At 35.7% G+C, this 26,850-nt stretch overlaps 4 protein-coding genes across 5 annotated transcripts; 2 read left to right on the plus strand and 2 right to left on the minus strand.

Moving 5' to 3' along the window:
* Window positions 1-506: 506 nt before the first annotated feature.
* Window positions 507-5,682, minus strand: LOC110413514 (calcineurin B subunit-like protein). Its single transcript, XM_021424356.2, has 14 exons — window positions 5,040-5,682; window positions 4,754-4,934; window positions 4,606-4,665; window positions 4,253-4,416; window positions 4,096-4,159; window positions 3,924-3,992; window positions 3,552-3,647; window positions 2,727-2,771; window positions 2,472-2,542; window positions 2,226-2,292; window positions 2,024-2,074; window positions 1,171-1,281; window positions 1,001-1,048; window positions 507-903 (listed from the first exon to the last, which is right to left on the minus strand). Exons 1-14 carry the CDS (start codon window positions 5,546-5,548, stop codon window positions 733-735), a joined length of 1,707 nt encoding a protein of 568 aa, XP_021280031.1. The 5' UTR covers window positions 5,549-5,682; the 3' UTR covers window positions 507-732.
* A 2,637-nt stretch (window positions 5,683-8,319) lies between these two features.
* LOC110413759 (RNA-binding CRS1 / YhbY (CRM) domain-containing protein) lies at window positions 8,320-11,287 on the minus strand. 2 transcript variants are annotated; one of them, XM_021424705.2, is made up of 5 exons: window positions 10,696-11,287; window positions 9,912-10,039; window positions 9,411-9,636; window positions 9,204-9,331; window positions 8,320-8,697 (listed from the first exon to the last, which is right to left on the minus strand). In XM_021424705.2, exons 1-5 carry the CDS (start codon window positions 11,240-11,242, stop codon window positions 8,566-8,568), a joined length of 1,161 nt encoding a protein of 386 aa, XP_021280380.1. In that variant the 5' UTR covers window positions 11,243-11,287; the 3' UTR covers window positions 8,320-8,565. The 2 variants fall into 2 exon arrangements, with proteins under 2 accessions (XP_021280380.1, XP_021280379.1); XM_021424704.2 differs by having other exon boundaries at window positions 8,320-8,739.
* A 1,994-nt stretch (window positions 11,288-13,281) lies between these two features.
* XSP1 (xylem serine peptidase 1) lies at window positions 13,282-17,657 on the plus strand. The gene is made up of 12 exons (XM_021424572.1): window positions 13,282-13,442; window positions 13,647-13,801; window positions 13,899-13,990; window positions 14,254-14,351; window positions 14,442-14,585; window positions 14,689-14,794; window positions 15,145-15,658; window positions 15,876-15,973; window positions 16,049-16,273; window positions 16,432-16,540; window positions 16,662-16,875; window positions 16,960-17,657. The coding sequence occupies exons 2-12, from the start codon at window positions 13,694-13,696 to the stop codon at window positions 17,502-17,504; spliced, it is 2,253 nt and encodes a 750-aa protein (XP_021280247.1). The 5' UTR covers window positions 13,282-13,442; window positions 13,647-13,693; the 3' UTR covers window positions 17,505-17,657.
* Window positions 17,658-21,872: 4,215 nt separating this feature from the next.
* On the plus strand, window positions 21,873-26,034 carry LOC110413755 (subtilisin-like protease SBT1.1). The gene is given in 3 exon segments (XM_021424700.2): window positions 21,873-22,848; window positions 23,690-25,710; window positions 25,713-26,034. Coding segments are annotated over 3 exon segments (2,304 nt in total). The 5' UTR covers window positions 21,873-22,838; the 3' UTR covers window positions 25,986-26,034.
* The last annotated feature ends 816 nt before the right edge of the window (window positions 26,035-26,850 follow it).

Consider the following 26,850-nt stretch of genomic DNA (forward strand, 5'->3'; position numbering starts at 1 on the left):
ATTATTAAATTTAACTTTAAACAGATTACATTACTGATGACCTGAATGATAAACTTGTTTTTAATATATATAATTATCAACGATCTTCCATGAATTAGAAAAAATAAAGCCAAAAAGAGGAAATCCAAGTCCGATCAAGACGACGATGTTGGGAAAACCTCACAAACCCATTCAGTGGGGAGGGACGTCAAGTACCTAAGTGTAGGCCAGCTAGGCAGCAACTAAAGGGGAAACGCTAGCTCTAAGAGGCGTAGTTGTGACGTAGATATGTCAAACGCATAAAATTTTTTTAAAAAAAGGGCGAATCTTGCCACCTTTGCTTTTTGAATTTTTCTTTATTTTCGGTTTAACTTCCGTTTGGGAAAGGCTTCGCCCTTTCTGCTCGTAATCCTGGGTTGGAAAAAACACATCCAACTTTCTCCGATTCCATGTCTAGACTTCGTTTATTTTAATAAGAGATATAATTCTTAACATTTGTGTCTTAATTTAAAATTTATGAATAAAACTTTATAGAAGAAGTAAATGCAAATCAATTATATTTGTTGAATATTCGTTCATGTGAGCAACAACATGGGCAACATCAAAAAAACCTATTAGGCCCATGTTCTTTAAAAGACTTATGACAATAAGCAAGAATCCATTCCCTTCCATATCCAAGAAAACCCAACAAGTGAAGAAGATAGTACACAAAAATCCAAAACCTATCTATTGTGAAAGACAACGGCCCATACATCACACAATCTCCTCCAGTATTCTATCACCAGCTTTGGACGTGTCTCTATGCAGCAATCTGGGTGTGAAGAGCGCTATCAGCAAAGGATTCTTTCTCAGGCAGGAAAAGAAATCATCTCTGCTTATCCTCCCATCCTTGTCTGTATCAAATAAATTGAACAGCCCATGGATCTACAAGTAGCCAGTGACATGCAGGTTGGATCAAGTTAGAAATGACAGCTAAAAAAAAAATTGTTCATTAACAATCTAGATAGCTTCTTTTTATTACCTCATCTTCATTCAACTCTGGAATTGCGTGTCTTAAAATATCTGCCAACTGATTCAGAAGCAATCAGAAACATAGAGTTAAGTTAATGCTCTGAGCATAAGTGCACAAAAGTTAAACTGATGAAAAAAAAAATGACCAAGTACAGATGAAGGAAAGAAAGAACAACATACATCTTTCTCCATACAGTAGTTCTCTCCCTCCACGTTACATTCAGCAAAGGCTAGTTCGCAGGCTTGCCTGAATAATGGCTGCTTCAGAACATGAGCTGATCCAAACAAGAACTGCCAGGAAGAAGGAATAATTTATAGTGAGCCATCTATGGAAACAAATTTTGCTTAAGATGTCTTTGGACCAAAATTCAGGTGAAGGTTTAATATCGAAATCAGGGACAAACATAGAGAACTCACTCAATTCAGATGGTTAGGAAACCTTCCAGAGAATACACAAAACATAGAACAAGATAAAAACTGACAGGGTAAGGAATAGTTTTTTGTTTTATAAGGAAACCATTAATGATATAGTTTTTTGTTTTATAAAGCAACCAATAACAACACTGAAAGATGTAGTGAGATTCATCTGCAAGAGATATCCGAAATTGAACAGAAAGGACTATGCAAAAATTATCACCAAGAAAAATATGCCTCTAGAGAGTTATCTTCTCTACATCTGCTCTTAATTTGCTTTAATACTGGGACATCAACAGACTACTAAATATTGATAACTGAAGACAATATAATAGCGGTAGTGGCAAGGTGACAAAGTCCATCGATTCACAAATCATGACTAGCAGAGGAAACGCAGTGAGCCCACAGATTCACAAATTAATGGGAGAAGGTTAGGGGGTGAAATTTAGATTTTTTGTGCAGGAGAAGAGGGTAAATAAAATCTAATCAATGGGGCATGTATTTGGTTGTGTGTATAAAGTACAAAGACTCTCTAGAGATGGCCAGAGCAAATAATTTTTCATGAATACGCTACTTTTAGCAAAACAATAAAGCATAATGCCAACATGAAAACATGTACCTGCTTAAATGTAATTGATCCATTCTTCTCCACATCAAGGAACCCAAATATCTATATTCCGAGAAAATAATCACAATAGAGGAGAGGAAAAAATGTCATGACAATAAGCAAATATTAAGAAAATACTCAAAAGTATTTCGACTTTATTTGATCAACAACAGGCCATATTCATACATCAATAGACAGGGTAAGGGCAACTGACCTCTTCAGAAAGTGTACAAGCCTTTAGTTGTAGAACCCTCAAAAAATCATGAAGTTTAACACAACCACTGCAAGAGGAGATGATTCAAAACTTAAAAAATTACTAGAAAAAGAAATAAATAAATATCCTTCAGTGTTCCGGAATTAGAGGTGGTATAGTTATAAAAGTCTAGCATCTGCTACTCTGATTTGGCTCAACAAAATGAAAAAAGAATATTTTTTCTCATCAGAAATGCTTTAGCAATACCTGGTGTCTGGATTCATGGAAAGAAACTTATCCAGAAAGTCCACAGCCTCCAAACTGCTTATATGGTACAGCTGAAAAATGAGATAAAGTGGTTTACTAAGTGAGGAAGTGGTTGGAAAAAAACATAGGAGCAAGAACCTTCATAGAAACCAATGTAGACAAGGTTAAATCAATTTCAAAATGCAAATGTATTTCATTGAAGACAAAAGAATACGGGTATGTTTCAAATATGAGGAGTCCCAATGCGTGACTCACCGATTCAATCCTGGCCATTTCAACCATATAACTCCAAGGCTTTTCCTGCAAAATTTACGTTAAACAACTATTAGCACAAACTATAAAAGGACAACTGATTCAATTCTAAGCATAAAACTAACACAAGTAAATATTCAGATGCCAGGCAGTCATTACCAGCAACCATTCCAGAAAGGAGGTGCAGCTAATACTGTCAGAATATGTACTAGGAATTAATTGATTAGTCACTTGATCCTATATTGATACATCCACTCACAAGGAGTTGTGAATTTAACTTAAATAGTAAGCTGCTAAACTAAATAGAGTATTGTCTCCTTCTTGTGATTTTTATTCTATACTCACCAATCTATATCAGATGAATTTTATGAAAACATGGACATAAACCTACCCATCTTCATTCTTGTTGGGCACAATTGCTTCAATGGTCACATATGCTTCAGCTATGTCACTCTTAGTAAATATAGCAAATCTAAAATTAGTGAGGACAGTTTACTATTTAAACTAAGAACAGCATTAGTAAATAAACTAGCAAATTTCTGTTCTTAAGAAACATAAAAAAAGGCTTAATAATGACTCTTCTAGTATACATAAATTACTAAATCATACCACCAACTTATAGAAATCACAATCCCAAATCTTCTTGATATTTGATATAACTAAAAATCTTTATTTCCAATTACTTTACTAGAAAGGAAGAAAAGTTGTAATGCCTCATGATTGCATTTCAAGATGAACCACATGTCATGGAACCCCAGTTTCTAACAAAGTTAACTCAATTTTCATCAATTTAAAGCTTCATAAACAATCACAGGGAGAAGCACATACCTGTTGTAACTGAGCAGCTTTCATGAGGAGCATTAAATCCCCATAGGAATGAGATGTTTGTACAATATTGAGAGCACTTGCCATAGCTTGACCAGTCTACAGACAAACATATGAACTAGTCAACAATCTACAAAACCCAACATTACTACAGAATACCTCAACGTATCCCTAAAGATTCACTAGCAACCATAGGAAATGAAAGTCAAGCACCAGAAAATATAAAAACTAAAGTTTCTTAGAATTTACTATAAAAAAAATTCCAGCAAATTTCATAATATGTAGACCGGGTGTTTAACCTTTAAAAACTCAAAATACACACATTAAACATCAGATAAAGTAACAAAACTAGATTGATTACAAGCAGAAACTCACCCTCTCAGCAAAGAGTACAGCATTTTGCTTTTGATGATCAGGGGGCATAATGGTAGGAAGATATTCTACCTGTCAATTAAAAACATAGCAAATTAGATTTAAACAGAATGCGCATTTGCTAACTTTGGAACACAACACTAAAAATTTGAATCAAGTAATCTCCATGACATACCTCCATAAAATTATGAAACTGAGTAAACATTCTAAGCATGAGCTTAGCCAAAGAAATGAGCCCCCTAAACAAGACAACAAAAATATTTAGAGAGAGAAAATAAAAAGATGAAAAAAATGAGAAAAGGAAAGTTTTCACCAAAGAAGTCAAGTCCTACCAAGATTGATCAAAGTGTACATGGGGATAATGAACAATTACGGGTTGAATTGGGTGACCAGGGATGAATGCACCAAGTTGGAATGAAATGAGGACCTTCCCGTTAGTTGTAGTTCCCTCAGGAAAAAGTAGCAGTCTAGGAAATGTATCACATGAAGCCCTTCTCTGTATTCAGATCCTTGAAAGCACATTTCTGTATCAAATAGCTTATAAATTGATAAAAATTATATAATTTACTTCATTAGAATTAACTTAGACTCATGAACAATTGAACATTACCATAGTTTTCATTTCCTAGAGTTCAGAACAACTTTGTGAAACAAGTATAATTCAAATGTCAAAGAAACTTTCTACCTTTATTTCATTTACAGCATTCTTTCTTGATGCTTGTGAGAATCTATTAACATATATCACCTACAAAGTAAAAGACAACGAATTCAGTACGATCATAAAACAAACAGCAACTACAAAACAGATTAACCAAATTTGCATCCTAGATTACCTGCATTGCTCTGATAATAGTTCCGACAAAGGGTATGGAATCATGGGACTCCGACGCAACAATTGTCGGAAATAATTCATAGAAATAAAAAATAGGTTCAATATACGATACATGATTAGATACAACTATTGGAGCAACCTCCCTTGGAGCTGGTCTTCCTTTTCTTCTAATCCACTGATAGCTGCAGGAAAAGATTCACAGAAAAAGAAAAAAAAATTCAACCGTAGTGAACTAAGCAGCAGAAACTTTCAACTCAAAGAGAAAATAATTTTGATTTTTAACTCACCCAAAAGAGAATAGAATAAAGCGAGCGCAAACCCTGGTGACCCACATGATTCTGGACCTCCATTTCGGCATGGGATTTTGCTTATCCTTCCACCCTTCTAACGCTATCCTGGTCGCGATATAACCTATTGCCAAACACGCCCCAAACAAGACCAGTCTCGCTAAAGCAATCGGCAAACACAGCAATATCTTTATCAGTTCGTAAACCCCAGAAACAAAAGGCGTCCCGTTTCGAAACGGATCAATCGTGGTTGGTGCCGGAACCGAGAACCCGTCCGACCCGAGAAACTCGTATGGATTCGGAGAGCTGACGTGGCCGTTCCCGTTCCCGTTCCCGTAGCTGTGATTATAATTTTGAAGAGGAATGCCCGCTTGGAGGGAAGATTGCTGATTCGATGGCGGCCGGTCGGCGGGTTCGGAATCTTCGTCGTCGGGGACGATGAGGACAGTTTGGGGTTGATCGGACGATCGAGGAGAAAGGAGGGGCGAGGTCATATCATGCTCCGCCATTTTACTGAATCAAGAATGAAGAATCAGCTGAACTCTTTCTTGGGATCCCTCTTTTTGAGAGCTGGAAAGTGAAGTTTGGAGGGAGTGAAGGAAAGTGGACTTGGGGTTTATGTGGCGGACTTGAATTTGTTATCTTTCCGACCAAAATGAGGAGAAAAGGGGGAAAAAGGTTGTCCGTTTATTTTATCTTGCCACGTGCTTTGCATGTGGGCTCCTTATTTTTTTTCTCTTATCTTATAATCTTTTTTCTTAACTATGGTTTTGTATTTTTCTTTGTCCTTATGCCTTTGTTTGGATTATATTTTTCCAATTTTGAAATAAATTAATGCTACCACTAACGTAAGAAAAAGAAAGAAGATAATATAATAAATACCTTTTTGTTTTTTAAATTCTTTTTATTAATGTTACAGCTATGATTAAGATATTATTATATCAATAAATTGTGAAAATTTTGGTTCATTTAGGCTTTTTTTTTTTGCATTTTTACTAACAAGTTTCTATTAAGATTATTATTTAATAAAGAGATCTTATTTAGTGGCTTGAAAATCATAACAATGTTCATATAGTTTCTAGTTGAATAGATAAAGGTATTTTTTAAATTAAAAAAATTGAGTTTTGTTATTTTGTTAAAGGAGTATTCAAAAGATACCCTTAAGATTATCAAATTAAGTAATATATTATTTTTATGAATTAAAAATTACAAATTAATTGTTAATTATAGTATTGAATTCAAAAATGTTATTATAAATAGTATTTTATTTTTAACAGCATAATATCTAAAATAAATAATGAATTATTTAAAAGTTTTAAAATAAATTTTTATTTTTTATTACTTTTTTGTATTTTTATTTTGAGTAGATTAAATCTTTTTAATTAACGGTTAATTAACTGTCAACTAATTAGCATTAGTAAAAACATCACTTATTATTTTAGGTTACGTTATATTAATGTGGTATGTTAATATATCACAATGGATGGTTACGTGGTTTATTTATGTGACATGATAATATAATTACGTGACGTTTTTATTTTTCGCATCAATGTTACATGAATAAAAAATTATACGTGATGTTTTGATTAATTATAATTAATTAATCGTTAATTATTAAGATCTATTTGGTTCAAAATAAAAATATAAACATTTGATTGAAAATAATAAAAAAATAAAAAATATTTAAATATTTTTAAATAAAATAAATATTTTTTTTGAAATATTATACATATTTTAATTAATTTTAAACAAGAATCTTAAAAGTGATTTTTAACAAAAACCCATTTTCCCTAATAAATGTTTAGGATTGATCAATTTTAAGCTTGGTCTAGGTGCATGGAATATCCAAATGCGTGTGGGGTGAAAATTGCAATAGCCCATCAGGACCATTAGTCCATTCCCGAAAGAGGGAGGGAGGGGATCGTCCATTGCTTTCGCAAGGTTGTCATCTACAATTGGCAAAATCCGTTTGGTGTTGTGCCAACAAGTGGCACAAACTGAATCCTCGTCTGCTGGTCTAGGATCAACCGCCATTCTATTTGGGGGGAGGAGAAACGTGTTCAAACTCTGCTGGAAGAGGTGGGGTTCCTGGGAGCCCTCCAGGTAGCAGTTCCTATCGCAATCTGTCCATGATATTAAGGCAAAAAGAGTACACCTGACAGGCGCTGAGCCAAAGACACAGATAATAGGGGACTTCCCACCCTAAGCCAACATGCTCGTGGCTCCTGTTAGCTGCTTTGTCGGAAAGTGTGGGAGCCATTTCGTGTCCCGTTTTCCAACACTGAAATACCTAAGCATTAAACAGTGTTAAGGTGAATTGATTGGTGACGGAAGAGTTTGAGGGGACAGCACGCATTCATGCCCCTCTCGCTATCGGGGTGTGAATCGTTTGGGTTATTCCCAACGCCAGGAGAATAGGAGATAAAAGAAGGCATTCTTCTACCAAACTCTCACATTAATATGGTATTAAAAGCTAGAATTTTACTAGAAAGAGAGAAATCGTTCAAATACAGCAATTAACGAACGTGGGATCTTTTCCGCAAGCTGAACCTGAACCTGTATGTTCACCAAATAACTCGTCGTGTATGGAGTTGGATTGGACTCATACAGTAGGCTCATTTGGGCACGGGCTTAGGTCGTTTACAGCCCTGGATCCCCCCTGAATAAGAAAACAAGGGACCTTAACAATATAGGTCCAGGGTCAGCCAGAATTTGGAAAAAGAGACCCATCATCGGCCACCGCTACTTTCAAAATTGGCAAATTGCATTTGATGGCTGGAATAACCAAGCCCGTCATCTTTCTCCCTAATACTTCCACATGCTAAAGGGGCAAACAAATTGAATTCCATCCCTTTGTAGTCGGCATGCCAATATGAATGGTGTAGGGGTAGGAGGGATTGTTTTTGACATTTCAACAACTTGATTTTGAAATGTTTGGTGCCTGCCACTACCTAGTTTTTGCATAAAACCTATTGGCCTAGAGAAACAGACACATAAGATAGATCCAACACCACTTCAATAATGTTCAAACAGGATTACTAGACCCTGCACTTATTGCCCATGCAAATCTCAACCACATGGAACTTCACAACCTTAAGCTTACAAGGACTTGCAATCTTGCACGAAAAGAAAACAAGTTGGCACTTAGCAATAATCTCCTAACTGTTGGAATTTTTTTTAAAAAAAATATATTTAGAGAAAATAAAAAACCACTATCATTGGATGCAAGCTGAGAGAGTGAGGGTTGAGAAAAAATACTATTAAAAATTGAAAACCAAGATGCAATCGTGGTTGATGACATATTATATTCCAGATCTAAACTCTGACAAATACAGTGCATGTGCAAAGATTTACAATCTGCTCTGAAGTTGTGAGAATCCTGAAGAGTACGTAATAACTAATAAACAGACAAATACATTCATCTGATCATGCAGTTCTCCAAGATCTTTGATCCTATAATTTCCATCTTTTTCATTTCTTAGATAAGTGCAAATAAATACATTTGGGGGATATTACAGATGCAGACCTATTGACCATTTCTCTCATCCGAGCTATCACATCTCTCCACATCACCACTTGGCTCATCAAAAAATTCTCGGTCGCTGAAGAAACGCCCATCTTCTGGAGGCTTGTAGTCCCTTCCTCTCCACACCACAACCTGCTCCTTGTCAAATGTCACAAGGATACAAGGAACCAGGTCCTGTACCAAAATTAGAAGTTGGCTAAAAAATTTAATATTGAAAAGCATTACAAGTGCATAAGATCAGCAAGGCCATTCGTTTAGAAGATGAAAAAAAAACATTTCAAAGTTCTCCAATTTTCAGTTCCCATAACAGAAACTTTAAACATGCACAATACGGGAATACAAGGACCAAGGGCAACTCAACTTCCTTCTTTTTCCCTTGCAAATCACTTTGTGGAAGGTTTGTTAAACAAACAGTGTGGAATAGTAGGTTTATATCCCTCTAAAAAGAAATAAGCTCACAAAGCTATTGAAAATGCAGATATGTATGCTAGATTGAAACATCAGTAGTTCTTGACTATAATGGGGAAGAAAGAAAGCATGAGTATGCTAATAAGCTGATCAGATAAACTTGTATCATACTGCCAATCCCTTCAGCAAAGAAAGTTAAAATATATCTTTAAAAGAAATATAATTTTTACCCTGAGTTTGCAGCCTATTTTCTTGTAATCACTTCTTTCAAGTCCCGTGCAGTCAATACGCACCAGCTCGCTGACAAGAAAAGCATCTCTGACCATGGGTGCCAGACTACCATAATAACCATTCTTGGCTGCAAATTTAACTTGCAATAAGTAACCACTTAAAACCATTCCAGAAACTAGAAGCCAGTAGGAAGAAACAAAAAGTACCAAGTTTTGTTAGAACAGGAACAGCTAGTCCTCTCTTTCTCATTTCTTTTGTTTCCTCAATACTTAGACCATCAATAGTAGTTTTAATCAACCTGGGATAAACAGGCTCATGAGGTTTCCACAACATTAAAGGAATTACAGGTCTTTTCTTGTGATTATAATTCCGGCCTCTGTACAATATAAGTGTACCACCATGCCTCTGGATGATCTTTCCAAATGTTTTATCCTGCAATAGTTATTCAAAATCCGTGGCAAGGGTAAATATCTCATAGTTATTTGCACATATAATACTTAAATTCACAACATAGGAAAATCTAGTAAGTACGTGATATTATGTCAGTCAATAGTCAATATAAAACACATACATGAGATACAGGATGCAAGTATGGGAAGCCCATAACATCGAGGACATAAAGATACCATATGAAAAGGAAATTCCTTCCCTTCAAAATGCTAGAGCTGAACATAGGGCACTGTCTATATTAGCAGTAAACACTGTACCTCAAGCTGGGTGCACACGTTCCTCATGTCAACAGTGGGGACACCAAGACACTTAATCCTAACTGCTTCAGTATATTTCCAATGATTATGAATATCATTCAGCATGTTATGTGTTAAACCGTCTCTCCCTACAATTGAAGACATCAGAACACCATGCTATAAGACAACCTGTGATAATAACGATCAAAAATTTCCATAAAGAATATCTTCTAGAAGGCAATGCAATGGAAAGTAGTGAACATTCCATGAAAGACGAGATTGATCCAATCGCAACGCCAAACCACTTAAAAGGGAGCTTGGCCATGTATAAAATACATTTCTTCTCCTTGAAGAGATTCTACCCTCCCTCACAGCTTCCTACAAAAGCTTTTAGACCCTTGAAAATCTACCTCCCTAATCCCTACATGCAAAAGGTTACAAAAAATAAGCTAGAATCTTCAGAATAACTTCTTTGATTATCCACAGTCTTCTACTTTTAACATTGTGACTTTCAAAGCCGTATTTTTATCTCATATTCTCAATTCCTTGCTTTTGCTTCATATACTTCAAGGAATCAACCATCACAAGCATAATCAATCAGATAACCATCATACAGAGTCCAACAAAAAACTTAAACCCCAATAATACCTAATTGATAATACAAACCAAAGACTCATACTGAAAACACAAAGCAATATAAATTCCATAGACCAAAAGAAAAAGAACATCCTGAAGCTACAATGCCAGAATTACACTAAAAATTAGGGGAAAAAAAGGAGTAAGATTTAAAAACTGTACTCAATACCCAAATTTATTTGCCTTTTAGTTCTATTTCTCTGACACTTTTCCACCAAAATCTTTCTCTCAGCCTCAGTAAGAGGCGTCCCCTGAATCCTCTCTCTCAGCAGCCTCCTCTTCTCCTCCAATTTTGGATCCCCCGAACCCTCCACCGATTTCACCCTCGGGTCCACAGCTGGAGCACAAACCCCGGTCCATTCACGGTCCAATCGGCCTGGTCCGAACGGCGAGTACTTGGGCTCTCTGAGCCCAATGGGCCTCACCGTCGGGCTGCTCTCAGTGTAACTGAACCGGAAATCGAAGGGCAAATCGGAATGTGTCGGTTTTATCTGATCGAGCGACGACGGTGGTCGGTATTTGGGTTTCTGCTTTTTGTTCGGGTTAGGATTCGGGGTGGTGTTTTGGGGGTTTGGAGAAAGGGATGGTGGTGGCTGGAAGGAGTAATGGTCGCGAAGCTTTGAGGAGGAGGGGGAGGTGGAGAAGTGGCGCGTGAGGAGCGTGGCCGTGATTGAGAGTGGTAGTTGTTTTTGGCGGGAGAGGCGAGTTAGGATCATGTGGACTGTTAGGGTTTAAGGCTGTCAGTTTCAAAGCGAACGAGATATGGAGAACGGTTTAAGGTTGTCAGTTTGGGATTTGATTGTGGGTAAGTTGGTAATTTCGCATATCACTTCCAATGAAGACTTTGTTTTTATTTATTTTAAAAAATAATTATATAAAATACAAATATTTTTAAAATGTAAAGTTAATTTTAATAAAAATAAAAAACAATTATAATTGAAAGACAATTGCATATAAAAATTAATTAATATTTCAATTGTATGAAATTTTGTAATATTAATTATAAATTATAAATATTATTAAAATTAAAAAATATTTTTTACAGAGAGTCAATCAATACAATTAACATCTCTATTTACAATTTGGATAAATATTTTTAATATTTATAATAAAAAATATTTTTTTAATAAAAATGATTTAATGCAATTAAAATTGTTACTTAATATTAAGATAAATCTTATTAATATTTATGAAAAATATTTTTAACAAAATTTGAACATATATATATATATATATATATATATAAGAATAATCTACTTTAATGAAGGCTTCAAGGTTAACAAGGGAATATAAAAATAAAAACTAATCAATATTTAATTTAATAAGAAAATTATCAATCAAGGAAAGTGTACTTTAATTTGGATATTGATGTTAATACAAAAATAAATAAACACTAAATTTAATTAAAAATATTTATTAATAACAAAATAATTAATTTTATAAATTACCGTTCACTATTTGCATTCAAACTCAAGTATATTAGAAATGATTCACACCTTAACTTTAACTAATTGTTCGTGCATGTGAAAAGATAATTTATCAATGAAGAAAAACTAGGCTATATATATATATATTTATATATATGGTTGGACAATATAACTTAATTAAAACTTACCAATTATGTAAATTTCATAATTATTTATGAGTACTACTCTTTGTTAACTTACATTTTTGTCCCTTTTGATGTGAAAAAATTGCATTGGATAATCAAAGTGAGATTAGATAACAGTAGGTCAGTTTATTCATAAAAATTACCTTCAAAATTAAACCAAGTAATTTTTGGCCTATATATAAGGAGGGATAAGTAGTTGGTTCGCGAAGTAATTTTCATTATTTAAGGTCACTAAAGATTGAATGTGAGTAAAGATTTTATTTTTTATATTGTTAAATATTATTAAGAATAATTTACTTTGATATAGAGTTCAAGGTAATTAGACTATAGATAGATAAAAATAAAGATAATATTTAATTTAATGAGAAAATTACCAATTAAGCAAATAAGAAGAGGGACAAATAATAGAGATAAAAGTTTAGAGTAAAGAAACATTTTTCATTGTTTTAACTCTTTAATAATTCAATGGAATAAAGACCTTAAATTTTGATATAGCTAAATTAAAATTTTATTAAGAACAATTTACTTTAATTAAAAGTTCAAGGTTAATAAAGAAATAGGAGGATAGATAAATAATAGTCAATATTAATTTAATAAAAAATTATCAATTAAAAAATTAGTTTAATAAGGATTTCAATACTAATAAGGACATAAATTAAATTTAACTAATATTTTAATTTAACAAGACACTGATTAATTAAGAATAAAATAGTTAATTTAATAAATTGTAAGGATATAATGTCATTCACTATTTATATTTTTGAGCTTGTAATGATTATAGGATTATAGATATAGATAAAGTAGGTATATTTGTTTGAATGGAGAGGTTAAACATTGTAAGATAAGCAAAATGACTTTGAGTTAAACAAATCTATGAAGGAAGCTTAAAGGTACTCTCAATTCCATTCCTTTTATTTGATTCTGAAAGCTTTAATTGCTTGAATTGGACATTAAGGCAAAAGGGGTTCTTGATGTTTATGTGCCCTTTTTCTTCAAGCAACTTTCCAATTTAAACATTGACAGTAATTGGAAGTGGTCCATAAACCGAAATTACGCCATTGCCCAATATAACAATTTAAGCAGATTATCAAGCTAATTCCAAATTGAGAAATGAATCATTTCAGAGTATAATCAAGCTTCCCTTACAATGACACCATGAAAATAAGAAATTCTTGCACTGCATTTCATACTTTTTGTCATAAAAAAGCATTACAAAATCGTGGAGGAGTGGTGCTGGTGAGATTATAAAACCATGAAGAGGTTGAAATATTCAGCCCTGTTTAAACAGAAGCAGCAATCGCAAGGTAAATGTGACATTGACTAGTCTAAAATTGTACCAGAAATTTTGTTTGTCTTTCTTTGAAGGCTCCCAAATCATATGGCTCCCCCAGCAATCTGAGCTCAAGAAGTGCAGTATACGTTTGTTGTTCTCATCCATTAGCCATTTTATTATTGTTGTTAGTCTAGCTAAACCTGTCGATGGCCCTAAATGTGTTATTAATATAAAGCAAGGAGCTCGATGAAGGTAACAGGGGAATTCTAAGAACCTGTTAGCATGGCGAGAATGACGTTTCTTTGCTCAGCTCTTACCTGTCAGCTTCTTCTTCTTCTTGTTTTGATTTTGATAATTCTGAATGTTGTTGCATCTGGGGACGAAACAAAGGTGCATTCTCCTTTGGGTTATGTTGTCTTTAACGGATTATTAATTTGTTGTATTAGTTAGTTTTCTGACAGTAATTTGTATGTGTTTAATTTGGCAGAATTTTTATATTGTTTACTTGGGAGGTAGTCCATTGAGCAAAGACTCTGCAGTTCAGAAACACATAGGCCTTCTCACCTATGTCAAAGGAAGGTAAGTTTCCCCATAAATTAGTTTGATATATACTGAAACGTGCATCCATTTGAATCACAAATGAAAAGAGAACTTTGTTCATCTTTGAGTTCTTTTGGTTTGTAAGCCAACCAATTCAAGCTGAGACTTAACATCAGTAAAAGTGAGATGTTTTGTCCAGGATTAGTCAGCAAGAGTTTCCTCGAAATTCAAGCTGCCACTTGCTGTAAATGTGGCAATCTTCCTGTTTTAGGGACCTAATCATTGTAATTCATTTTCAACAGTGAACATGATGCCAAAGAGTCCATGATCTACAGCTACACGAAGACCTTCAATGCCTTTGCTGCCAAGCTATCCAAAGATGAAGCTGATATGTTACAGGGTACTTGAAGTTCTTCCTTTGTTCATTTAACAAAACTTCCCTTTTTTTAACACTGAGATTTACTTAAATTGCTTTTGGTGAAATGTTTAGAAATGGATGAAGTGGTTTCTGTGTTTCCGAATCGATATCACAAGCTACACACAACAAGATCATGGGACTTCATTGGACTTCCTCTAACAGCTAGAAGAAATTTGAAGATGGAGAGAAACATTGTTGTGGGTCTGCTCGATACAGGTTGAAAAAGAGAAAACTTTCATATTTTATTCAGTATAATCACCATTTTTATAACATAATGGTGTCTCTCTCAAAGCAATCTGCAAACATATTGTTCTGCCAGGGATCACTCCGACGTCAGAGAGCTTCAAGGGTGACGGATTCGGTCCACCACCCTCCAAATGGAAGGGAACATGCGGCCATTTTGCAAATTTCTCAGGATGCAACAAGTAAAAACCATGGACTCTTTAATATGATCGGCTTTAATTTTATCTTAAAATAGCACAATCTGCAGGTCTTTTCCCCCTCTTTCGCTGCAAATCAATGGCACAAATTGGTGAATCGACTTAAATGTGAAAATTCATTGCTTCCAGTCAATTTCAATGTTAATATACCGCGTTTCAGAATTAATTAACAAGAAAAAAATTTGAAAATGATCATTCCTAAGAAGTCTCCTTGATTTATTTTTAATTTTAATTTTGTGAAAGCACCTCAATAGTGAAATTAATATGGAATAAAAGTTGCATGGTTTAATTTCTTCTCTTCATCTCTCTTGGACCACCATCATTGGGTTCTAAAGCAAGATTGTAGGAGCTAAATACTTCAAGCTTGATGGCAACGCCGACCCTGCTGACATTTTATCGCCAATAGATGTGGATGGCCATGGCACCCACACCTCATCAACACTAGCAGGTAACCTAGTTCCAAACGCAAGTCTCTATGGGCTAGCCAAAGGCACTGCTCGCGGTGCAGTGCCATCAGCTAGGATAGCCATTTATAAAGTGTGTTGGGCCAGCTCAGGATGTGCCGATTTGGACATTCTTGCTGCATTTAACGATGCAGCTAGTGATGGTGTGGATGTTATATCAATATCTATTGGTGGGGCGACTCAGGATTTTGTAACAGATTCTATATCGGTTGGTGCATTTCATGCCCTGAAGAAGGGGGTAATTACTGTGGCTTCTGCTGGGAATGAAGGTCCGAGCTTGGGTTCTCTGTCCAACTATTCCCCATGGCTTCTTACTGTGGCAGCCAGTGGGATTGACAGACAGTTTGCGAGCACAGTCAAATTGGGTAATGGAAGAAGTATCTCGGTAAGTTTGATACGCATTCAAATTTGGAAAATTCTGATTCAAAACTACAAAATAGAGACCAAAATTGAGAATTGAAACCATAGCTTAGCTATAGACACTTAAACAATTCAAAAACTTAATATCCATGGCCAAAATATTATCAATAACAGACATGTTCTGAATTTTTCATTTTTTCCGAATACTGCCATTTTGAGATTCCTGCTGTATTGATAAGCAGGGAATTGGGATTAACGCATTTGAGCCAAAGGAAAAACTTTACCCCATTGTCAGCGGGGCTGACGTTCCCGTGAACTCACAAAGCAAGGAAGATGCAAGGTAGTGCTTTGTGATGCATTTTGCATAGAGATCTTCTATAAGGGGGGAAAACAGACAGCTTAATTGTTTTTACAGGTTCTGTTATGATAACACGCTGGATCCTGGCAAGGTGAAGGGAAGGCTTGTTTACTGCATACTAGGGCAGTGGGGTGCTGATTCTGTTGTTAAAGGAATTGGAGGTATAGGCACTATAATTGCAAGTGAGCAATACCTTGACACTGCTCAAATTTTTATGGCACCAGCTACCATGGTGAATGGAACTGTCGGAGAAACTATTGATAAATATATACATTCCACAAGGTATGAAAATTGATGTTCTTAAATGATTCCTTGCTGATAATGACAAATGCTGAAATGCGTCCTTAAAGAATGTTCATATGGAAAAGATTACTTGCCCCCTTTTGTCACTAAATGCCTTACATCTTATATTCTGTTCTGTATCAAACGATGATTGCCAGATCACCTTCAGCAGTGATATACAGGTCCCATGAAATCAAAATTTCTGCTCCATTTGTTGCTTCGTTTTCATCTCGGGGTCCAAATCCAGGCTCACAGCATCTTCTCAAGGTATAAGCTTTGAATTCTGTCTTTAAACCAGAGAATGTTTCCTTCTTCATTGACCCTCTTCTCCCTCGACCATCAAGTGCTTGATATCTAAACCTATAGTCTCTGCTGTACCATGATACAGCCTGATATTGCAGCCCCTGGCGTTGACATCTTGGCAGCTTACACTCTTTTGAAGTCACTCACTGGACTGAAAGGTGACACCCAGCATTCAAAGTTCACTCTCATGTCTGGAACTTCCATGGCCTGCCCACATGTTGCAGGTGTAGCAGCCTATGTAAAATCATTTCATCCTACTTGGTCAGCGGCTGCAATCAAATCTGCAATCATGACCACAGGTAAAGATAGATCGCGAACCAGTGAGTCATTCTTAACTTGATTCACTACTTCAGTATTAACATACTAATTAATTATCTTTGAAGCAAAACCAATGAGCCGGAGGGTGAACAATGATGCTGAATTCGCCTATGGTGCTGGTCAATTGAACCCTACCAGAGCCTTAAACCCTGGCCTAGTTTATGACATGGATGAGATGTCTTATATACAATTTCTATGTCATGAAGGCTTCAGTGGATCATCTATAGCTCATTTAGTTGGTGCAAAATCCTTTAATTGCTCCACGTTGCTTCCTGGATTTGGCTATGATGCTCTTAACTACCCATCAATGCAGCTTACCATGAAAAGGGGCCAACCGCAAACTATAGGTGTTTTTCATCGAAGAGTCACCAATGTAGGTCCTCCATCTGTGTACAATGCTACCATCAAGGCTCCCCAAGGAGTGGAAATCACAATTAGGCCCATGTGTCTCTTCTTCACACGTCCCTTACAGAAGCGGAGTTTCAAGGTTGTTGTGAAGGCAAAACCCGTGGCAAGCACTACATTCTCGATGCTATCAGCTTCACTTGTATGGAAAAGCACTCGTCACACTGTGAGAAGTCCTATTGTTATCTACAGTCTCCAAGACTAATTGATAATGTTTGAAAGAATGAGGGGAGCAGGTGTAAAACCTGTTAATAAAAAGAAAGTCAGCCTTGCATACTGCAAAAATTTTAATCTGTTTACACGCTTTGCTACTATCTTATGTAAATCGTGACACATAAGGATTTTCAAGAACTTGGGTGCTTCCTAATAACCGAAGGATTTCGCCAAGAAACAGTCCTATATTTAGAGGCCGATGGAAAACACTGATCACATGCATATCCTGCTTATGACTCATAAACACTGCTAAAAATAAATTAATAACAGTAACAACAACTTAACCATGGTAACTTGATCAACGGCCACTCAAACTTCAAAGGTTTGTTCCCAATCAAGCAGGTAAAAACAGGACAACAATTGATTAACTGCCAACTCTCTTTACCTTTAGTTTACGTGTCTGAAAAGCTGCAAATATGAGAGAGAAACATTCGATAGATAATAATAAATATTAATAATTAAATCCCCATGTTGTTCTATTGGAGGCTTCTTTTGTGATGATCGGTTGCAAATGATGATGGAAAATGAGCAATCAATTTATCTGAATTTCATTGTGAATTTATTAAACTTACAGTTTGACTCATGCAACTTAATTTGGGCTGCTTAAAATATAGATTATAAAATTTAGACATTTATGTCATTAATGTAAACTTATTTTTGAAGCATATTACAAATTAGACCTAATTTTGTAATTTTGTATTATAGATCGTAATTTGTGTAAATAGGCTAGTCTATTTAATTAGCCACAAAGAAGGCTACTTGGTCCTAATTAAGATATTATTAGCATAATAAAATTAATTATTTGTGTTATGCTTATTTTTTGAAAATAATATCTTAATTTATGGTATTGATGTCATGTAATTAGTATGCATTTAATTAATTAAGGAATGGCCACAGCATCTTTAATTATGATATGCACATATAAAGTATTGATAAATATATATGTTGATCGCATCTACATTTTATGACATCAAATTCTAATTGAATATATTATTATGTTAATTTTACCCCACAGGGAGATTATCATATTTTGATGTTTAATTAAGATGAAATAGTAATTTTATTTCCTACTTAACCCACTGGTATTAAGAAATATAGATGATTTGCATAAAGTAAGTGAATCAATTTTGTCTTAAAATCTTTGCCCACAAGTAGGTTTTAATGACATGTCAGATTTATGTTTGTTATTATGATATATCTAGCATTGGTAAGCATATCATTTTGTTGATGGTTGTGTCTCAATTTTCTATCGTTAGTATGATTATTTATTTATTTGCAATTCAACCTTTGATATCATCTGATGATAAAGCTAATGTTCCTTACTTAAGTGGCAACAGCTATGTAGTACGGAAGGAGAATTTTTTTTATTATTTTTTTTGAAATGTAGTTATTTTTCTTTAATTTGGATTGTATTGACATTGACTATGCTTTTTAAAAGGATTAGTACTAAATTGTTATCAACAAAACTCATTGACATCAAAAGAGTGCGAGATTACATTGCAAATAAGAGATATAGTTGTTCAGCTAAAGATCGTGAAGATTGAGATTTCTGATTCTTTTTTAGTATATTTTATTTTAAACTCACTCTCATCTTAAAACAATTTTTTTAAAATATCCTCTCACACACATAAAAAAACATGATCAATTAATGAACTCTTGGTCACGTGTGGGCAAGAGGAAAGGAGATACAATATGGGTGAAAGTGTGCATATTGTCACACAAGAAAAGGATAAGAAGCTAGTCGATAAGAAGAAAGAGAAAGCGAAAGTGAAAGCATATACATCTACCCATATTCTGATATGAAAAACTCCAAGTGAGAAGGTACACTTGTGAAAGGATTGTCCTAAACGAAAAGCTTGGCATGAAAAGAAAGGTAATGTCAATTCTTCCGTATGTTAGGAATCTAATATGATTAATGTTTGTGATAACATTTGGTGGATTGATTCTTATTTTATAATTCAAATTTATAAATTCACAATAAAATTCAACTAACTTGATTGTTTCTTTTGAAAAATATCTAGAAAAGTCGAGGAATTTTAAAAAAGAGTTTCCTATCAATAATAATCAAAATTTACATAACACTATTTTAATTTACATAATAACTAAAATTTTAAAAAATATGATGATCTAAAAACTGAAAAAATATGAAAAGATTCTTAGCAGCTATCATGAACATAACACGGCAACTGTATTTGTTTTTTTGAAAGTTAGTCCCGGCAACTACCTAAAAATTCTTCAGAGAAGATTCAAGCAATAATTCATCAAACGCCACAGGAATAGTATGGGACTCGAACCGTCCATTGCATTCTCTCTAGCATTCGATCGTTAAAAAACAGAGTAAGCAAATTTGTCATGCAAAATTCAACCTGTTACATCACATTGCTATATTGTTTGAAAGCACTGGGACTAACAGCTGCGTGCGGTTCGCTCATTCACATTCTCATCAATGGGAGAGTGGACTGGAGAAGATATCATTTTCCATGAAAGGTCCACAGCCCATCATTTCATTCTTCATTATTAACCTAATCCTTTCTCCTTCTTTATCTTTTCTAGTTGCTTTACCAATAAGGTAGAGGCAGAATACTTCTATTCTTAATCATTAACCTCCTTTATTTTTCTCCTACCTTGGGAAATTATAGCAATATGTGATTGACTTAAGTACCTCTAATAATTCATTAAATCAACAAGATTTATCACTGACAATGTTTAGTTTCTGTAATTTTCTAAAAATCTGGAAGCATTTCACAACAATGGAGACTCCTCATCCTTGAGGACTTCTCTATTTTTTAACTTTATCTTAATGAATTGTTGACTTGCCAGGACTGCGGGGAAAAGGAATTGCATTTTCTGACATAGTGAGGCCAGTGGAAAGGAAGCATCAGGTTGAACCCAAGGCTGAATCTAGAGTGCTTGATCTGTCCCATGCCACTCACACTGTTCTCTTGAAATCACAAAAATCCATTGTGGACAATGAGAAATAGTCTTGGCATCAATGAGGAAATATTTTGAACACTTGAGTCCACAGAATAAAACCAAAATGAAAATGGATTGAAACTCAGGTTCAGAAGAGATGGGCTGTTACTGGCAGCCACTGTGTCCATGTATTTCTTCCAACTCTACTTAATAAAAAGATTTAGAAGACAGAATATAGAAAGTAATTAATCACTAATCTTTTTTCAATGAGTATGATAGTACACCGACTATATTTTTATATCTAAATATATGGATACAAAACGGTAACTATATAATACAATTATAAATATGAAAGCTAATCAAAGTTATGTTGGGATATTCCAAAGAATTTGTAAAGAAATTGCAATATAGCAATAGATCAAATCATTCTAAGTCACTGTTTGGATTTTTTTCTTATGCTTGGAATTTGTATTACACCCTTAATTCTTTCCTTGTGCTTGGGATTCGTCAAGTCTCTCTACACGCCTAACATTATTGGTTCTTCTATGATAAAATTTATGTAATCTATGCCCTTTATTGACCCAAATTATAATATATTAAAGTGTAGGATAATTCGATGCTAAAGTTAATATGCATATGTATATATACATTTTGACATTAAATTCATCACTTGAGTATATGACCTGATAAGATCAACAATATTATGGCCACTTATGTGAAAAATATTTTTCACGGCTAATATGGCGTGATGGGTTTTCCAAGTGAAAGCAGGAAATTAATGATTCAATGCCCTATTCTTGAATCCTCACCTGCCTGCAACTCTGTTAGAGGATAACGCCTGCATGAACACGTGCAAGGTTTTGACAACATTACCAGTGCAAGCGCTTAGTATGCTTACTTGCTGTCAACTTTTCTGATGGTAGAATAGAATAATGTTGTGTTGTTTCTATCCAAATTGAGGTTGTATAAGCTCTAACTTTTAGTAATATATATGATCACTGTGTCATCATTATGTATTGACAGATGAATACTCTGTTTTGCTTATCAGCTATATAGTTCTCTTCTTGTTTCTTTCTCTATCTTAAGATATAGATATATCATGACATTATCAAACCCCAGAATGGAAAGCCATATCAACAAGGCGACATCATTAGTAGGGGCCAATCTTTTCAAAGAACATTTTCTTTCTTCTTTTGTTGTTTCCCTATTTTTGGTTTCTTTCAAAGAACATTTTCCTCCCTAATATTCTCCTAGGCTATACTATATCGTTAGAATATGACTTACCTTTATCAAGAAATATAACAGATTACAGAAAGTTTACCAAAGAGAAGAAAAATCCTAGCATCAGTCCAAAGCAAAATAAAGGTTTCGGCAGGAATGACACTTGAAAGGAATATGATCTTCCATAATTGGTTGCCTGGTCCCGCCCTGGTTTGGCAGACACTTCTTTTATTCAGAGGAAACACGCACCATGAAAAAGATGCTAGCTAAAGTAGGGAGGTGTTATTATCAAGAGTAAAAAGGAAGAAGAGGCGGACATCTAGGAGTTCGCACGAGGACAAGTTAATGTGGTTAGTACTCATTGATTTACTTAATTTGAAGAAGTTTTTTTTGTTTTGAAAGATTGGAGTTTCATTGCAAAGGAGGATGGAAAAATCCCCTTCAAGAAAACATCTGCAAAGAACCTGTGATTTGTGGGTTATACCTAGGCACAAAAAGAGGTATATTCCCCAAATCTTACTCATAGTTACCCACAAGAACCTGCTATACAAAAATTGGACAACTATACACCTTTCATGACTGATACATGCACAATCCTGCTTATACAAAACACATCAAGTCATGACAACAGAATAAAATAGAACCCAACCCTTCCTATCCTTAAAAACCCACAAAAGCTTTAGCAGACAGTCAAGTAGCACAAAAATCATCAATTCAAAACACAACATCAGCCACCCGGTCACAGATCGCAAGACATTCAATACTTCACTAGCAAGAGCTTTCCTCACCAGTTCCATATATCCGCAGGAGATCCTGCTGCCTATTAACCCCTTCTTGAACCAACTTATCAGCACCTTTTTTTCTGAAATTTCATAGTATTAACTCTCGAAGGAGGCAGAACCACCCCCCTGAGCCGAAGCAAAGCAAGTTAATCCTGGTCTGTTATGTTCTGAAGTGAGGATACACCATAGGGTCATCTCAACCGTAACTGTACATTCGACAAAAGAGTCCACCTTCCTTAATGGGTTACTGCAGTGTTGGTTAAAAGTTAAAAGTTGAAACTTATGTAACAGCAAAAGCAAAAATGGGCTGAAATTACCCTGTATGCTGCATGGACTTGTGCCTATATAAAGTCTCCTCTCCAAGCCAGTAACTCATCGTCCTTCCTCCTCTCATCTCTCGTGTTGGAGACATGGAAACAGGTAACGCACTTGCCTTTCCCTAGTTACTCCTGATTTTCTTCCATGTATTTCCACTTGCTAACGTGGTTCACTGTAAGAACGCATTTGACATAGAGTTAGCTCATTCAGTTTGTAAGTAGGGACGTCCGTCGTGGGATTGATCGCTCTGCGTATTCTATTCAATTTCAACTCGAGGTTTGAGCCAGGGACACTCTGGGCCGAGGCAAACAAGCTGTCAGGCCTAGTCCTCGGGCCGGTACCCCTGATTTTATAGCAAAGTTTCATGAAATTGCCAGATTACATTTCCATGCGTTTTCCATTAGGGGACATTGTCAACTATGTTGTGCTTTCAGCCTTTTGACTAGGCCAGCCCTTTCCTGATTAATTTATGTTAGAATCGGCTGGTTACTGCAGCGTTTGCACGGCTAGCCAGGATGCCATTTTATTTAGCAGCTCCAAAGGATCATAAAGTCTCATTATATTACGTGGCAAAATTATGCTATGGATTACCAGTCCTATCCATGTTGCATTTTTTGCAAAGTTCCAGGGTAGCCTACAACATTTAGATTAAGTATGTTTTCAAATGCATTAATTCAGTATAATTCATATGTTTGCATTAAGAGTATTATACCACAAACAAAAGCAGTAGACATTACACCACAACCAAAAGCAGTAGATATGACAGTTTAGTGAATACTGGATCGATAATCATATATCCTGTTGACGAACTCTATCAACAGTAGTACTCACATAATCAAGTTTAACTCTAAGATTTAACCTTTAATCCAATATTAATGATTGGTTCAAAATTAATGATTTCAAGTTCAATTTACCCCTAATCTTTCTTTCTTTCTTCTTACAGTCACCAGGATCTTTATCGCCACCTTGCTGTTTCTAGCATTTTTGGCCATAAGTTCAACAGCTCAAGCGAACAAACAGACATATATAGTCCACTTGGACAGGACCAAGATCAAGACTGCTTATCAATCTCTTGATAACTCCAGACTATGGTCCGAAGCAATGCTCAATTCTATAGCTGATGTTTCATCTCAAGAAGAAGATGAATCAGAAGCAACACCTCCCCAACTTCTTTATGCCTACGAGACTGTAATGTTTGGTTTTGCAGCAAGGCTCTCATCTAGGCAATTAGAATTATTAAGTAAAATTGACGGTTTTCATATGCGACTCTTGATGATGAGGTAATTAGTCCTCCACACGACGCATACCCCTCAATTTCTCGGCCTAGAAAAGGGCAAAGGACTCTGGTATGCTTCAAATCTAAAGTCCGATATGATAATTGGTGTGGTGGATACTGGAATCTGGCCAGAGCACCCCAGCTTCCAAGACCATGGTTTGTCTGCTATACCTTCGAGATGGAAAGGTGCTTGCATGAAAGGCACAAAGTTCTCCTCATCAAATTGCAACCGGAAACTCATTGGCGCTAAATTCTTCTTCAAAGGCTACGAGGCCGCTGTTGGAAAAATCAATGAAACAGAAGATTTCAAATCTGCAAGAGATTCAAATGGTCATGGAACGCACACTGCATCAACAGCAGCTGGTAGTATTGTTGAAAATGCAAGCCTTTTTGGCTTAGCCAATGGCTCAGCAGCAGGTATGAGGTATACCTCCAGAATTGCAGTTTATAAAGCATGTTGGCGAACTTGCATTATGCCTGATGTTCTAGCGGCTATGGAGCAAGCCATTTTGGATGGCGTTGACGTGTTGTCAGTCTCTCTTGGTGCAGCAGCTCAGCCTTACTACGGAGATTATATGGCTCTAGCATCATTTGGGGCGATTGCAAATGGGGTATTTGTTTCTTGTAGTGCAGGCAATGAGGGCCCGTTTAAATTCACTGTTAAGAATGCTGCTCCATGGATAATGACGGTTGGTGCAAGCTCCGTTGATCGAAGCTTTCCAACAATTGTCAAGCTTGGAAACGGACAAACGTTTGAAGGGTCATCTTTATATGTTGGCAAGGGAACAGAGAAATTGCCCCTAGTGTACGGGAAAACTGCTGGAGGCCAAGGAGCAGAGTATTGCTTTGCTGGCTCTCTCAATCGAAAGCTTGTCCAAGGAAAAATGGTTGTCTGTCAGCGTGGAAAGAATACCCGGGCAGGGAAGGGAGAGGTGGTGAAAATGGCAGGAGGAGCTGGCATGTTACTAATCAACACTGAACGTGAAGGTGAAGAACTTCTAGCTGACTCTCACGTTTTGCCAGCCACTTCATTAGGAGCTTCAGCCAGTAATGCTCTCAAAAAGTATATGAACTCGACTAAATCACCAACAGCTTCGATTGTTTTCAAAGGGACAACTTATGGTAATCGTGCACCCATAGTAGCTGCGATTTCATCAAGAGGGCCAAATTTAGTTGGACTAGATGTGATCAAGCCAGATGTGACAGCACCAGGAGTAAACATACTGGCAGCATGGCCAGCTATAACTAGCCCAAATGAGCTCAAAAGCGACAAGAGAAGAGTTTTGTTTAATATAATTACCGGTACTTCAATGTCTTGTCCTCATGTCAGTGGCATAGCTGCACTGCTCAAATCCAGGCACAAAGATTGGTCACCAGCAGCAATCAAATCAGCTCTAATGACAACAGCACATGTCACAGACAACAAGGGGAGTCCAATTCTGGATATAGCTTTCGGTAGCTCTGCTACACCTTTTGCATTTGGCTCAGGTCATGTTGACCCCGAGAGAGCTTCTGATCCAGGGTTAATCTATGACATCAGTCCAATGGATTACATATATTACTTATGCAGCCTCAAGTATACCGCTTCCCAAATATCTCTCTTCGTGGATAATTTTACTTGTCCTAAACATGCAATTATGCTGCCTGGCGACCTGATTTATCCTTCATTTGCAGTTAACTCAAGAGCAGAGCTGCCGAAAATGTTACCTACAAACGGACTGTCACAAATGTTGGCACTCCTAAAAGTACTTACAAAGTGCTTGTGGAAGAACCTGAAGGAGTATCGGTGATTGTGAAGCCCAAGATTTTAACATTTAAAATGCTGGGTGAGAAATTGAGTTACAAGGTGACTTTTATAGGATTGAAAAGAACAAAACGAGTAGCAGCCTCATCTTTCGGATCCCTGCTGTGGGTTTCTGGAAAATACAGAGTTAGAAGTCCAATAGCAGCAAGTTGGATGTAGCTGCTTTGAATCAGGTTAAGATGGTAGAATTATGTATGCATTGCCTCCATTCCCCGCCCCAATTCTAAAAAATTGTCATGTTTCTTTTTTTTTTTTTGTTACAGATTAATACATATTTGGTTTCAACTATTTTCCTTTTTTTTTTTTTGTTTTAGTATTAATTGCTTGGGGAGCTTTAGGGTGACTCTAACTTGAATCGCTGGCAAACGCCATGGCTAGATATGACCGAAAGCAAGATCAAAATCACAATCACTTTAATAAACTATACTGAGGGATCGGTATAGGGAAGATTAATCAATGTAGCATCAAAAGTGGTTCACTGGATTTTGAGTATTGAAGATGTCGATCATCAATGGGCTGTTGGATTTCTTTTCATTAATTCGTCAAAGTAATCATGTTTTTGAGTTGATAGGGTTTAGAATCGGTGTGCACATCTAATCATCTAATGTATGACTTGTATTCTGGTGTAGGTTAATGAAAACCACCTATGCCTGCTATTTTGTAAAATTAATGGCGCATCTGGTTAATACCTTACCCCTGTCCTGGAGTTCCAAGTTTTCGTCGTCATGGCGTTCTACTTTGCAAAAAAGAAAACTACTTGAGCTTAAGGAAGAAGGGTTTCGGAATTGAGCTGTGAAGAGAGAAAGAGGATAAAAAATATATAACATATTATTATATCATATTAATATATTATATTATTATTATGTGATATAAAATTAATTATTAATTAAAAAATTTATTTAATTTTTAAAAACAGTAGCTCCTTGCTTACCACCATTTGATAAAACCATGTCCGTTCCTATCCACTCCGAACTTGACAACTCTCTTGCTTATCTTAGCGTATGCTAAAGCCAGTCGGTGGCCC

Source organism: Theobroma umbraticum, unplaced genomic scaffold (genome assembly GCF_002168275.2).
Source record: "Theobroma umbraticum cultivar Fairchild unplaced genomic scaffold, ASM216827v3 scaffold_4.1, whole genome shotgun sequence".
Classification (NCBI taxonomy): Eukaryota; Viridiplantae; Streptophyta; class Magnoliopsida; order Malvales; family Malvaceae; genus Theobroma; species Theobroma umbraticum.

Bases quoted from the DNA above. Each gene is read 5' to 3' on its own strand.
- LOC110413514 (XM_021424356.2), bottom strand. From the start codon at position 5,548: ATGGCGGAGCATGATATGACCTCGCCCCTCCTTTCTCCTCGATCGTCC. The intron at 3,993-4,095 runs GTATGTCATGGA...TTTAATTGACAG, and splicing joins AGTTTCATAATTTTATGGAG to GTAGAATATCTTCCTACCAT. The intron at 2,075-2,225 runs GTCAGTTGCCCT...CTCGGAATATAG, and splicing joins CTTGTACACTTTCTGAAGAG to ATATTTGGGTTCCTTGATGT.
- LOC110413759 (XM_021424704.2), bottom strand. From the start codon at position 11,242: ATGATCCTAACTCGCCTCTCCCGCCAAAAACAACTACCACTCTCAATC. The intron at 10,040-10,695 runs GTATTGAGTACA...CTTCAATTGTAG, and splicing joins TAAAAGGCAAATAAATTTGG to GGAGAGACGGTTTAACACAT. The intron at 9,637-9,911 runs GTACAGTGTTTA...TAACTATTGCAG, and splicing joins ACGTGTGCACCCAGCTTGAG to GATAAAACATTTGGAAAGAT.
- XSP1 (XM_021424572.1), top strand. From the start codon at position 13,694: ATGGCGAGAATGACGTTTCTTTGCTCAGCTCTTACCTGTCAGCTTCTT. The intron at 13,991-14,253 runs GTAAGTTTCCCC...CATTTTCAACAG, and splicing joins CTCACCTATGTCAAAGGAAG to TGAACATGATGCCAAAGAGT. The intron at 14,795-15,144 runs GTAAAAACCATG...TGGGTTCTAAAG, and splicing joins AATTTCTCAGGATGCAACAA to CAAGATTGTAGGAGCTAAAT.